This window comes from Jaculus jaculus, chromosome 15, assembly GCF_020740685.1.
Source record: "Jaculus jaculus isolate mJacJac1 chromosome 15, mJacJac1.mat.Y.cur, whole genome shotgun sequence".
In the NCBI taxonomy this organism is placed as follows: Eukaryota; Metazoa; Chordata; class Mammalia; order Rodentia; family Dipodidae; genus Jaculus; species Jaculus jaculus.
In genome coordinates, this window is record NC_059116.1 from 9134063 (window position 1) to 9148764 (window position 14702).

The window sequence follows — 14702 nt, forward strand, 5'->3', positions numbered from 1 at the left end:
CTTGGGAGTTTGAAGAAAAGAGGTAACCTCTGACCGTAACACACACATGACTGCTTCCTATTTATTGAGTGGGAATGTCACCACCTAGCCTCATTCTAGGTGCATTTTCCCACTGTGACCAGTGATCTTGGATCACACTCTCAGCTGGCAGCCACTCAGCTACCTACGGCCAGGTCAGGCATGGCCCAGCCACGCTGGAAATGTCCTGGCTGGAGGGCGGTGGGGACAGAGGTGTTGAGTTCTATGAGATGGGACAATGTTGCAGGGCCCCCTTCCTGAGCGAACATTTTTCTCTTCAAGCAACTTGTTAGTGAGACGGTTCCTTGAGGCTTCCTCTATGCCTCTTCCCTCATGCTTGACTTTCTCGGTTCTTATCCAGCTACGAAATTCTGTCCTTCATCACAGAACCATACTGATCTTCTTCATGTCACAGAGACCTCTGAATCACCTGTCCTTTGGGATGAAATGGGAGACAGAACTCAAACGATTCTCATCTTAATTAAGATAACGAGAACGGGGTGTAGCACCCCTCGCCATGCATCATGGACCACTTAATGATTTTTATTAGGGTGCCTTTGCAAGCAGGAAATTTTATTTTTATCCCTCAATACTTTTTCTCATTCGTTGTTTATGTGTAAGTCCTGGGAAGGTAGATAGAGGTAATTCTAATACAACGAATACTTCAAAATGAGTTAAAATAACAGTGTTTAACCAGATCTTGAAAGGTGGAGCCTGATATAGCATGGCCACAGCATATTACCTCTGGAGTTATTATGAATTATGAAATAAGCCAGGCGTGGTGACACATGCCTTTAAACCCAGCACTAGGGAGGCAGAGGTAGGAGGATCACCATGAGTTCGAGGACATTCTGAGACTACATAGTGAATTCCGGGTCAGCCTGGACTAGTGTGAGACCCTACCTTGAAAACCCAAAAGTGAAAAACAAAAAGACTTGTTGAATGAGAATATTAGCAGAAGTGGTTTTACGTGAGATAAAATTGTCTCTAATTTACTGTTTAGCCTAGAAAGCAAAGCATTTTATGAACGTAATAAATTCTTAAATGTAATCCTAAGATTTTTCACTTCAGAAGTTAGTAAAATAGCAGTATTCATACATGTTGAGAACAAAAGTGGATTTTCATAAGGTAGACATGCATGTGTTGATTAATAACTCAAGAGAAAAATACACGGTTAACAATTTTCATTTTTTTTCGTTTTGAATCCTACTTTTCTTCCACCCTTTCAGGCTTAAAGATGAATTTATCATAAGAGAATTATATGACAATTTTCTAAATTTGCAAAGCTAATCTCTACTATTATCCTACCACAAGCTTTTATGATCATTAGCAATGATTCTTACCTACTGAGGGAATTTTAAATATACGTTAATATTGAATTTTTTTCCCTTCGTTCAGCCTCTATAGAAGCAGAAAAGCTTAAAGTACCAAAATCTCCATCCTCTGCATTCCTTAGTTCTTTTCTTTTCTTTTTAAAATTATTTCTATCTATTTGTTTGAGAAAGAGAGAAAGATGGATATATAGATAGGGAACGGGCACCTCAGGGCATCTAGCCACTGCAAGTGAACTCCAGATGCATGCACCAACTTTGCATCTGGCTTGTGTGGGTACTGGGGAATGCAACCTGGGTCCTTAGGCTTTGTATACAAGCATCTTAACATCTAAGCCATCTCTCCAGCCCTCTTTTCATTTTTTAAAATATTTATTTTAGAGAGAGAGTGAAAGTAAGAGCAAGAAAGATAGTGAGGGCTGGAGAGATGGCTTAGTGGTTAAGCGCTTGCCTGTGAAGCCTTAGGACCCCGGTTCGAGGCTCGGTTCCCCAGGTCCCACGTTAGCCAGATGCACAAGGGGGCTCACGCGTCTGGAGTTCGTTTGCAGAGGCTGGAAGCCCTGGCGCGCCCATTCTCTCTCTCTCCCTCTATCTGTGTTTCTCTCTGTGTCTGTCGCTCTCAAATAAATAAATAAAAAATTTAAAAAAAGGAGGAAAAAAAAAAGAAAGATAGTGAGAGAGGAAGAATTGGCTGGCTAGGGCCTCAGCCACTGCAATCAGCTTGTGCCAGCTAGTGTGCCTATGCGGCCCTGCCCTCCTGTCATTAGTGCGTATGCCTTACGTGGGATCTGGGAAGAGACTGAGCATGTGTCCTTCCTTAGGCTTTGCAGGGAAGAGTCTTAAGCACTAAGCCATCTCACACTTGGAGGAACTCCGCCTTTAACTTGGAACCTGTACTCAGCCTCCACATGCAAGGAGGGCACTATTATGCTAATACAATTGATTTGCTGCTGCATTTCTCTACTGTTTGTCTATATTAACATTATAAACAGAGCAGTGCAGCTAGTATTGGGAACAATCCTTATCGTGTTACAGTGTCAGGCACAACCTTTTATTTCTCTTCGCACCACTGGTTCTCTTTGCGCACCTGGGCCTCTTCCTCTTCGGTAAAGTCATTTTTGATATTGAAGGTCTTGCGGATCTCCTCAGGAGTCTTCCCCTTAATCATACTGGCAACAGTCTTGCATGGAATGTACAGCAAAACTCTGATGTCTAAGTAGTTTGCAGCCAGAATAAGTTCAAAAACTGTTCCTTGGTCAACTTTCAGGAATTCTTGGTCCCGCACAGGGATGTCATCCGTCCGCTTCTCTTTGTTCTCGTCATCCTCAGGAGGAGGAGGGTCGTCCTTAGGGTGGGTGCGCCACTGAAAGACCTTTTTTAGTACTGCTGCATTAGCATTTGGTAGGGGAACTGGGTCATCATCTCCTTCATCATCCATTCCCAAATCTTCCAACATGGCTTTGATGGTCACAGACTGCTTGGCAATTTCTACATCAACTTCAAATATCTCCCCATCAGAACTTTGCAACTTAATTGAAAACATGGTATTGGGGGTCAGCACTGAGGGCCGGAGGCCGACGGGAACAGCAAGGCGTCGGACACGGGAGAAAAAGATGGACGACAAGGCCCATAAATGAGTTTTTTTTTAAAGGATAGAAGTATCTTGTCTGAAGTTATGTTTCAGAACTATGTATATCCTCTGTAAGGTTTGGGGACATGAGCTCATACTAAAATGCATTGGGATGTGGTTATTTACTAGGGTTACAAAGGGAGATTAAATGATAGATAGTAATAGAAATTCTCCAATTCAATGCACTTTTATTTCAAGGCCGACCAACTGTGCTACATTGAGCCAAGAGAATAGTTCTCAAGGATACATAGAAATGATGCAAGAGGCCATACTAAGAAATGGGATAAGGATGCAGTCCCGGCTCTAGTGGAAACAGTGAGTTCCTTGCACATGCTTCCACACAGACATCATTGTAATCCTTAAAAAAGATGAATGTTATGTCCACAAAGCATTAATTTTCCCTTTTGAAAAGCAGTTTATTTTCCTTCAAGCGTCTAGTTTAGAATGAAGCTTTTTTTCTTTGTCTCTTTCTCCTTTTCCAAATTTAATAGAAAAAAGGAAAAGAACCTTGGATTTCATTATTTAATTTTACTGACTTAACAAGTGCACTCTTCAGTCTGAGGAGAGGATCCTGCAGGTTTGGATCCTGCACCATTTCCTGGGACCTCCCCTCTTGCCTTCCTTATCGTGGGCTGTCCCTCACTATCCAGAGCCTGAAGCAAATTGCATGCACCCCTCATGGGCAGGGGGCTGAAGGTTCTCAACGGAAGTATAGAAATGCAGTCCAGTGACAAGCCTCCCCGGAGCCTCGAGACTGTTTTGTATCCAAGCCTCACCTCTTCCCACGATGTCCGTGACAGACCTTTTTAACCTTTTCCTGCCCCCGTGCGGACCCTGCCCACCTGAAATCGAGCAGCGCTGTTGCTGCTGGCACTGAGGTACACCCAGAATTCCACTCATCACCTTCCTACCCCCTCGTTTTGTCTTGCAGGAGCACCATGCTCTCTAACTTCTACTCTTCATCCCCAAATGTAGGGAGGCCTACAATGTGCTTTCTCTTTGGGACAGATTCTACTGCTAAAGACGACCTGGCAGAATTCCTTTCCTGCTCATTATTATTACTATTATTAATTAATTAATTTATTTTTGTTGTTATGTTTCTCGAGGTGGGGTCTCATTCTAGTCCAGGCGGACCTGGAATTCACAGTGTAGTCTCAGGGTGGCCTCGAACTCATGGCGATCCTCCCACCTCTGCATCCCGAGTGCTGGGACGAAAGGCGTGCACCACCACGCCGGGCTGCTCAGTATTGTTGTTCTTCTCACTTCCTGGAGGGTTGACCTGTGGAGCAAGACTGAGAGCTGGAGACTTAGATGTCATTTCTGGAGTGCCCGCTGTCTAAACGCTCCTCTGCGAGTGAGTTTGCTCTGAGAGCTGTGTCAGCCTGACGACACGGGTCAGCGAGACGCTGGCGATGCAGGTCGCCCCGGCCAGGGACACGCATGCCAGCGCCTCTTTGAAGTCCTGTTTATATGACCGGTTCTTAAGTTACTTTGTCTTGCAGAAATTTGTCATCTGTCTAATAGCACAGATGCCTATCTCGACTTGTCGTTGTTTGAGGCAACACTCACCCTAACATCTCTAGGAAGTTTATTCTAGGAGGATATGTGTAGTTTGTTGCTAATATTATGTTTACTAGCCGCATGTGTCACAGAAGAATGATATGATGCATTTTATTACGAAATACGGGTTATGCATGACATTCAAAAACAAGGTTTCAGTACATTTCACTTAAAAAAAAAAATGAGATGAGGCCTGGAAAGATGGCTTAGTGGTTAAGGTGCCCATGTCAGCCAGATGCACAAGGCGGTGCATGGCACTGGAGTTTATTTGCAGTTGCTGAGGGCCCTGGCATGTGCATTCTCTCCCTCTCTTCCTCCTCCCCTACCATCTCTTTCTCAAATAAATAAATAGATAAGTAAAATATTTTTTAAAAAAATTAAGATGAAATCAAGTTTTATGGCTGAAAGTATGGCTCTTGAAGCTTCAAGTACTGGTGAAGTTGGGATAAAAAAGACCAGATTGACCTGCCAGCAGAAACAACTAACAAGATATATATAATAATGGCTTTCAGGGAAATGGGAATGAGTTCAGAAAGGCCAAGGCCCTTGGAGAGTACGTTAAACAGGAGGAGAAAGTCTGGAGTCCCTGGGGCCTCCCAGGCCCACTACCTTCAGGGTTCCCCGTCTGTGAATTTTCAGGGTAGAGAGGGCAACCCAGCAGTGCTTGTTGTCAGTAGTAAGGCCAACCCCAACCATTACTGGGAAGTTAACTAAAACACAGAGGAATGCCTTGCCTTAATATGGTTAATTTAATTCTAGACAAGTTGATGCTGCTGGAATATCATCTAAAAGTTTTTGAAAAGCAAGACCAGAAATGGGGGGGAATAAAAAGTGTTTCCAATTAACTTACACATTTCATAAAAGAAAGAACAGGGCTAGAATGATGAATCACTGGTTCAAACGCTTGTCTGAAAATTTAATGATTTCATTCCCTAGTACACGTATAAAGCCAGATGCACAAAGTGGCATATGCATCTGGAGTTTGTTTGTAGGATATGGAGGCCCTAGTGTGCCAATTCTCAGTCTCTCTCTCTGCAAGGTATGGTGCCTTACACCTTTAATTCCAGCACTTCAAAAGCAGAGGAAGGAGGACTTAGAGGCCAGCCTGAGACTACATAGCAAATTATAGGTCTGCCTGGGCTATTATTGGACCTACCTTGAAAGTAATGGATGAGTGATTACGTAAAGAAAGAAAAAAAAAAGCATATTTAGAAATTCAAAATATTCATTCCCTTCTTAGAAGGTGAAAATTACAAATCCTAGCTAGGTGTAGTGGTTCACTGCTTTAATCTTCACACTCTGGAAGTGGAGGTAGGGGGAACTCCATGAATTCAAGCCCATCTTTGGCTATACAATGAGTTCTAGGTTGTCCTGGACTATAGAAGAGGCAAATGGGAATTTATACCCAAGGAACAAAGTATGGATCTATGAATGGTAAACTGCTGATGAAACCTCATGGGGGGAGGGGTCTGGCCAAGATAATCCAATGAAATTCATGCTGAAGATAGGACAGGATCACCAGACATCACCCATGAGATACTGGAGGATGAAGAGCTTGATGCCATGATAAGGGTGGTCAGAAATCAAGGGTGTTGTCAATAAGCTGACTTGGGAAGAGTCTTTGCTAAAATTTGATTCTACGAGGATATACACTCGCAGGCCTCGGAGAAGATTCAGATGCATCACTCAATTTTCACTCAATTTTTTAAAACATTATATTTATTAAGGACATATTCAGATTTCAGATATCTGAAGAAAAAGTACACTGTGTACTGAGTTGAACCTAATGTCTTTGTTGCCATCATGATACTTCTTCACATTGCCTTAGCAGCTGTTATTTAACATTACACTATAAAGAGCTTTTCAGTAAACTCTTTATGAAAATGATACAATCTTGGAATCTGAATCAACAGGAACTTAGGAAGACGTAGGAGTCAGGGTTCTCCAGAGGAACAGAGTTGGTAGAGTGGACTCTATTAAAAATGGGAAATTTACTGGATTAACTTACGGCTTTCCAACAATAGAACTCTGCATTTAGAGTCAAGGAGTCCAGTAGCTGCTCAGTCCACGTGGCTGGATGCAGTCCACAATTCAGCTCTGAAGGTCTGGAGACTTCCTGGAAAGCACCAGATCTTCAGTTCACATTGGAAGGCCGAGGAAACCTGCTTCCAATACCCAGGAAGGATAGTAGAAGAAGGTGGATGCCCATATAAGTGAAGGCTCTCACCAGCAAGCTGACCCGGCAGCCAAGTGGAAGGAAGGGAGTCTTCTCCCAGAGTTCCCTTACATAAAGCCAGCTCTGGGAGAATGGCACACTCTGAGGGAGGGGCTTACTCTGGGGAAAGAGTTTCTCCTTCCGTTAATCCTTCCTAGAATCAATCTCAGAGACACAGCCAAGAGGAATGTCTATGGATTCCTAAATAGATCAAGCTGACGATAGAATTTAACCATCACAGAAGACAAACAGAAACAGCAACTCCTATGGCCACACATGTATGTTATTTCATTATTTAAAGAATTGGTTTTTAATTTGACTAATACATAGGTAACAGAAATTAATTTTTAGTTTATATCATGAATAGAAAATGTGTAACTACAATATCACAAAGAACAATGGAAGAGAAATGAAGGTATACTTTAGTCTATGATGCTATAATTATGATAGTATGCTACTCTGTGTTAGGTTTTTCTAAGTTATAATAACATGAATAATAACAAAATAATGCTGAAAGAATTATGTTGACAATAAAAACCAAAATGAAATATATGTATTTATCAAACCAGAGAATGACAGTAAAAATTAATAAAAGTACTAAATATATCCTAAAAATAGTACATATAAATCCAACTTGATCAATAATTTTGCTAAATGCAAATGGTCTAATCCTTTCAGCTGAATTCTAGAATTTTTCAGATTACCCATGTAAGCAAGATGCAACTGCATCCTTCTTCCAGGAAATCCATTTTAAATGTAAAGATCTAAAAAGGATTAAAGAGCACATTGAAAAGCAAAATAAACCAAAAAAAGGAAAGCTATAGTGCTTCCTTTAATAGTAAATAAAATAGATTTCAGGGCAAAGAATATATATTAAAGGATAATATCATTATGTAGTAGTGGTTAATTGCTGAAAAGAAAAACATTCATGTAGGTATAAAATATAATGGGGTAAAAATTAACAACTTCCAAAAAAAAAAGCACTCTCTTGAGTAGTAGATTTATGATTCTTTCCCTTAATAACAAGGCTGGGCATGGTGGGCGCACACCTTTAATCCCAGCACTTGGGAGGCAGAGGGAGGAGGATCACCATGACTTTTGAGTCCACCTTGAGATGACATATAGAATTCCAGGTCAGCCTGGTCTAGAGTGAAACCTTACCTTGAAAAGCCATGCCAATATATATATGCATTCAGTATCCATAAAGGGTTTGAACAATGTTACTCACTAACTTATCAAATCAATATTTATAGAGTATTTCATCAACGATAACATGACTTTTTTTCTAATGTATATTGATTATTTAACAATGTACACTATGTTTTGACAAATAAAATAGCTTTCAGGTCATTTGAAAATATTCAATTCATAAAGTTATGATACCTATTAATAGTTAGATAAGGGATTCAACTGGAATTCGGGTCTAAATTATAGAGGGGAGCATCCACTATTCTTTGGCTAAATGTTCATGATATGTCCACTAAGCCCTCATAAGTGACTGTGTTTGTTGTTTGATCAATGTGTCCCTCAGTATTGGCTAGAGAACCTGCTTTTTGGAGATTGCGGCAAATACTGTGGTGACTCAAGGCCCATCAGAATGGCACGAGGAGAAAGCAGAATGCCTAGCAGTGAAGGAGCACGCTGTTCTCACCATCAGCCCGAGAACCTCTGTATGCAGATGGCAAAAGACACTAAGGAAACCTGAACTTCATCAAGTCAGAAAAACAGAGGCTACCTACTGCTTTACACTAAAAGAGACTTCTACTTTGCCTTCCAAGGCTCCAGGAACATTGCAGAACAGAGAATGAAAAGAATGTAAGAGCCACAAAGTAGGAAAGTGAACTGTGAAATATTGTCTTCCCCACAGGAACAATGACCCCACACTGATTACTGACACCCCCACTGAGCAAAGAGAAAGGGATCAAAGAGGACAACCCAGTGAGAATATGAGTATGCTCATATATTAAGGTTTCCAATAAAAATATTTAAAGAAAGAATTCAGCATGAGGAAATTTTTGGAAATGTTCCATACATTTTCAGACTTAAATAACACACTGATGTGCCTCATTTGTGATGGGTTCATACACTAGTATGCTCATTGTACATTGAAAACAGTGTCCGTTGAAAGATACATTTAATTTAATTAACCTATTGGCCATCATAGGTTAGAACAACCTACTTTAAAACATGTTCAGAATGCATTTATTAGCCTACAGTTGTAAGAAATCATCTAATACAAGGCCTTTTAGAAGAGAGGGATGTGTATTTTGTGGAATTTTTTAAGAAATATATTTTATTTATTTATTTGAGAACAAAAGAGACAGAGAAGGAGAGAAGGAGAGAAGGGGCACGCCAGGGTATCCAGCCACTGCAAACGAACTTCAGATACATGTGTCCCCTTGTCCATCTGGCTTATGTGTCCTGGAGAATCTAACTGGAATCCTTTGGATTTTCAGGCAAATGCCTTAGTGACTAAGCCATCTCTCCACCCCCTATATTGTGGAGTTTTATTGAACACTATATTTAAAATGAAAATCAAGTGAAGAGACACCTTTTCAACACACAAAAATCATAGATTGAACATTGTAAATTGTATATCATATCCATACTTATAAACAGCAGATGGCCAATGGAAAAAAATCAAGCAAAATTAAATATTTTTGGACATAAACCAAAACAAACTCTAACATTTTGAAATTTATTGAATGCAACCGAGACAATTCTTAGGGAGAAATTTATAGTACTTTTATGTGAAGGAAGAAGTTTCTTTCATCCATAAATCAGCTTCTATGTTACAGTATCAGAAATGGCATAGCAAATGAAGTTGAAAGAAAACTGAAAGAATGGTAGTCATGAAAACCAGGGAAGATCAAAGAAATAGAAAACAGGAAACAGAGAAATCAACAAAATGAAAGCTAGTTCGATGTGGGTATAATACAATTAACAAATATCTATTTAGAGAGATCACTAAAATCATGAAAGACATAAATTGTCCTTATCAGTATATACCAGACACCTTACTTAGCTATTCCATCTTCCAGCATGCAATTACAAGTGATGGTGGGGCCTGAAGAGATAGCTCAGTAGCTAAGGCTCATGCCTGCAAAGCCTAATGACCCAGGTTCAATTCCCCAGTACCCAAGTAAAGCCAGATGCACAAAGTGTTGCATGCATCTGGGGTTCATTTGCAGTGGCTAGAGGCCCTGACACACCCTTTCTCTGTATCCCTCTCCTCACTATCTATCTCTACTTGCAAATAAATAATGAGCAAATAAAATGTAGGATGGCTCTACTTCTACCCAAAGGTTTGCCCATGCCTGTTTGTTGCAGGTTTATGTGAAAAACAACAACAACAACAACAGTGAATACAAACCATCTGTCTGCTGGCAAATGCAGGGGTGAACATAGTCTATATGAAGCGGAGTAAAAGTACTGTTACAAAAACATGAATGAATTTCAAAATGATTAAGAAATCGGACCAGAAGTGTTAACGCAACATTTCATTGATCAAATTCCTCCATATACAAATAAGCCTGTACTTCTACAACATGAGTCAAGAGATGCAAGGAAGGGAGATGGCAGATCTATCATCCTGATCAGCCGGAGGGTCCTAAGTACATGGACATGGAGCTCAGTGTAAGCTAATTCTTCCTCATGAAACTTTCAACATGACATTTGTGGTTTTCCTCCCCTAACTCTGATATCCTTACTTAAATGGGGAAGATAGCAAGAGAGTCACAGTTGGATTTGGGAAAATGATAGGGAAGCCTGACTAGCTTCTATGTCTACTTATTTTAATTAATCCTTTAGCGTCTGGAGAGAGAGTTGAGTCCTATCAGCAGGCCCTGAAGGCCTGGCATGGGCCTATGATCTTCTCAGAATGACTCTGACATTCACTGTTCATCTAAAACCTCCTTCCCTCAAAACGAAGAATTGTTCACTAATTGGGCCATTCTCATCTTGTTTAATTTCTGCTGAAAGCTTTCTTGTACTTTCTTCCATATAGCTGTTCACCTTGTCTAAGTTATGGAAGGGCTTATTTTTTCTCAATATTCTATTCTATTCTTGCTCAATCTGCTTCACCTCCACCCATTTTCTGATGGAATTTATCCTTCCTTCCCCATACAGATTTCTATGTGTGATATATTATTTATCTCAAGTTGTCTGTAGCTTTCTGTGCTTTATTGTGAGGGCCCCAAAATGCTTTGATCAAAAGTAATATTGGGGAGGCTGAAGAGATGGCCCAGTGATTCAGGAGTTTGCCTACAAAGTTTAATAACGCTGGTTCGATTCCCCAGTATCCACATAAATCCAGGTGAACAAAGTGGCACATGCATCTGTAATTCATTTGCAGTGGTTGGAGTCCCTGACATGCCCATTCTCTCTGTCTTTCTTGTTTCTCCCTCTCTGCTTGAAATAAATAAATAAATATTAGGAAATAATCAACTTTGTAATCCCAGGAAATGCTGTGTGGTGTGTTTATCTCCCTCCCTCCCTCTCTCTCTCTCTCATGTGTGTGTGTGTTTACAAGAAACTTCCGTAAACTGATACTCTGATACCTACTTGCAAGCTGGCTGAGTTGCCTGCACTGTAACACAGAAGATGCAGTGATTGCACTACATGGTATTAGTGGTGATCTCCCTTCCACTACTTTTTCTCTGTCACCATTTGTATTAGTTTGATTTTGGTTGCCTGTAATTCAATAACATAGAGTAGGAGAGAGATAAAGAGCCAAAGTTTGTTTAGTCCATGCTTGCATCTGATTATTGACATCGTGCAGGCAGAGAAACAGGACATGAGATGGTGGGAGCTCATCCGCTCCTTCCCTTCTTCTTAGAAAACTGCCAAGATTCAGCCGTGGAGGCTGGAATCTCATGAGCTTACCTGTTCTCTTTGGCTCCCCCTAGACTTCACCTACAAACACCACCTACAGATCATTCCCCTCCCTCTTAATACCTGCAAGTGCAGATGGACTTTTCCATACAAGGTCTTGGGGATACTTCAAACTGTATCAATGCCACAGCACCCTTGTCACTGAGGGATGCCTACTAGGAGATGCAAAGCTCTCCTAGAAGCTTCACAATACACAGAAAAAAAGAAATTGTGAAATTTGAACTAACGAATGAATAAACAAGTGTGAGGTCAACAGATCATGTTTCTCTGCTTCTGCACTTGTCCTTACTGCTGAAGGCTTGAAGCAGCATGGTGTTTCCCTTCTCTTAATGCTCCTGTGCTCTGAGTCTCATTTGTCTTCCCTGAATGCAGATATATATGCATACTGTAGGAAGGTCTGCTGCTTTAAAAATATTAGCATCCCCCCTTACCATAACCGGTGTAAAGCCCCTTAACTCTCAGAGCTCTTATTTCCCTAGTCACCGATAGTAATTTGGTGTTCCGATAGTTTTTAATACATGTTTTCATCTCCTTGGAGCACTATGAGAATTACCTTCTTTTATGTCTGATTCTGTAAAAGGCACCTTCAAGGTCTGAGGAGAAAAACTGTTGCACATAATAGAAACAATCTCATAATAATGCATTGTAGGAATATTACAAGAACTCAAGCATGCTCTTTACAATGGGATGAGGCCCATGAAGGACAGGCCTCCTTGTAGTTTTCTTCTGTGTGACCAAGGTTTCTGCCTCACAAACAAAAGTGGATTATCTTCTTTCGAAGAGCCTTGTTTATTTATTTATTTATTTATTTTTTGAGTTAGGGTTTGATGTAGGGTCTCACTGTAGCCCAGGCTGACTTAAAATTCACTATTTAGTCTCTCAAGGTGGCCTCAAAATCATAGAGATCCTCCAACCTCTACATCCCAAGTGCTGGGATTAAAAGTGTGCACCACCATGTGTGCCTCAAAGAGCCATTTTTGTAAATTTACCAATAATATGCCTGGAAACAGAATTAATGTAGCTGAAATAAATGGAGGTAAACATTAATTAAATGATATTCAAATAAGTTTTATTGTTATGCAGCAAGTTCACTGATGTGGATGTTAATTGCTATGGGCTCTAATTACTTGTCTGACCCCAGATTACTGCATATTTCTAGAAAGTTGTCTATCTATATATGAAATTTAAGAGCTTGTTAAAGATGGAGATGATGGGGCTGGAGAGATGGCTTAGCGGTTAAGCGCTTGCTTGTGAAGCCTAAGGACCCCGGTTCGAGGCTCGGTTCCCCAGTTCCCATGTTAGCCAGATGCACAAGGGGGAGCACGCATCTGGAGTTCGTTTGCAGAGGCTGGAAGCCCTGGCGCGCCCATTCCCTCTCTCTCCCTCTGTCTTTCTCTCTGTGTCTGTCGCTCTCAAATAAATAAATAAATAAAAATTAAAAAAAAAAGATGGAGATGATGTGTCTCAGAGATCCTATCCACACTAACCAGTTTTAATTCTGATCTCATTCAAGTCTAATCATCTTTGAGGCAGATAAATCATGTCTCATATATATGTATATATATGACATAATTATATATATTACACATTACTTTCTACATTTTTACATTCCTAGTCATAGATATTCCATGATGAAAATGGTAAACCTCCAATAAATAAATTGCTGAATGGATATATGACTACATCCTAATACTAACAGATATTTGTGTAACAATATTCAGAAAGAGTAACTGCAAGGTTTGACATGAAGAAAGAGCACTTACTGTTCAAAAGACAACTGAGGAGTTGATATCATTAAGAAGTTCTCTTGGGAAAGCAGTAACAACTGTCAGACTATGTCATATGGACCAGTTCCGATCAGATGCTATGATGAGGAATCTGGGAAGAGCTCTGAGTATTTCTTTCTAAAATTAAGCCTGCGGAATTGCATCCGTTTCTGGCTGTCAAGTGGAGATAGGTTTTTCTCATTGGTACTGATGCGCTGGTTGACTGAAGCCAACTGGAAGCCTTCTGAGTCATCAGTTTGTAGAAGGATGGAGGCGACGTGAGCCCGAGACCACCCTACCATCCTGTTCAGCAGCTCAGCAGGACGTGAAACCAGTGCAGAATTTCACAGCAAAGTCAGTGTCCCTGGGACATCGAATGTAACACACATGATTACTGTGTGATGTCTTTGAGAAGAAAATATTGACTTTTATTATGGCACATTGTAGCCCCTAGATTATGAAATGTTATCCTGGATACAATCAAAATAAGATGAACAAAACAGCTTGCAAAGGGGAAAATATTTCACATTTGAGAATCTATGGATTTTGTTTTTATTTTTTTAATTTAAAACTTAAATTAATTTTAAAAATTGCTTCTATGGGAAAGTATAACTTAGAAGAAAGATTTGCTTTGATACTTAAAAAAAAAAAACTAAATAGACTTTTGGATTACAGGGTATCCAGTAATGGCTAGTTGTAAGAAATAGCATAGCAAGAAGTATCAAATACAAAAAGAAAGGGAATAAAAATATGTTTGAAAATAATGTATTTTTTGCCTTTTTTCTTTCTGGTTTTCAATATGTAATCAGGGTGGCCTTGAACTCACAGCAATCTTCCCACCTCTGCCTTCTGAATGCAAGTATTAAAGGAATGTACTACCATTCCAAACTGAAAATAATGTGTTTAAAAAGCAGAGATAAACTGAGGCAAGACAAGTCTAGGTATAAAAGGACTTAGAAATGCCTGGAGAATGTTTTGAAAGATAGTCATGCTTGGAATTCACTGAAAAATTTTAGACATCATCATATTTTTCATATATTTATGGGAGTTTTATTTTATTTTGTTTTATTTTATTTTATTTAGTATGAACAATTGCCAAGAATGTGTGACATAGGGGAACCTCTTGGATGTAGGCAAGACATACATGGTCTGAGAACTGCAAGCATCTTGACCCTTCTTGAGCCACATGAGCAAAGCTTTAAGGGTGGGGTGTGAATCAAGAGAGTATTACCAGCCCTGGCTAACTCTTACACTTCAGGTCATGTTTTTACTTCTGCTGCATTTCAAAA

At 40.1% G+C, this 14702-nt stretch overlaps 1 protein-coding gene across 1 annotated transcript; it reads right to left on the reverse strand.

The window, feature by feature from the left end:
- Positions 1–2378: 2378 nt before the first annotated feature.
- LOC101608782 (S-phase kinase-associated protein 1-like) lies at positions 2379–2892 on the reverse strand. Its single transcript, XM_045135385.1, has one exon. The coding sequence runs from the start codon at positions 2890–2892 to the stop codon at positions 2401–2403; it is 492 nt and encodes a 163-aa protein (XP_044991320.1). The 3' UTR covers positions 2379–2400.
- Between the last annotated feature and the right edge of the window lie 11810 nt (positions 2893–14702).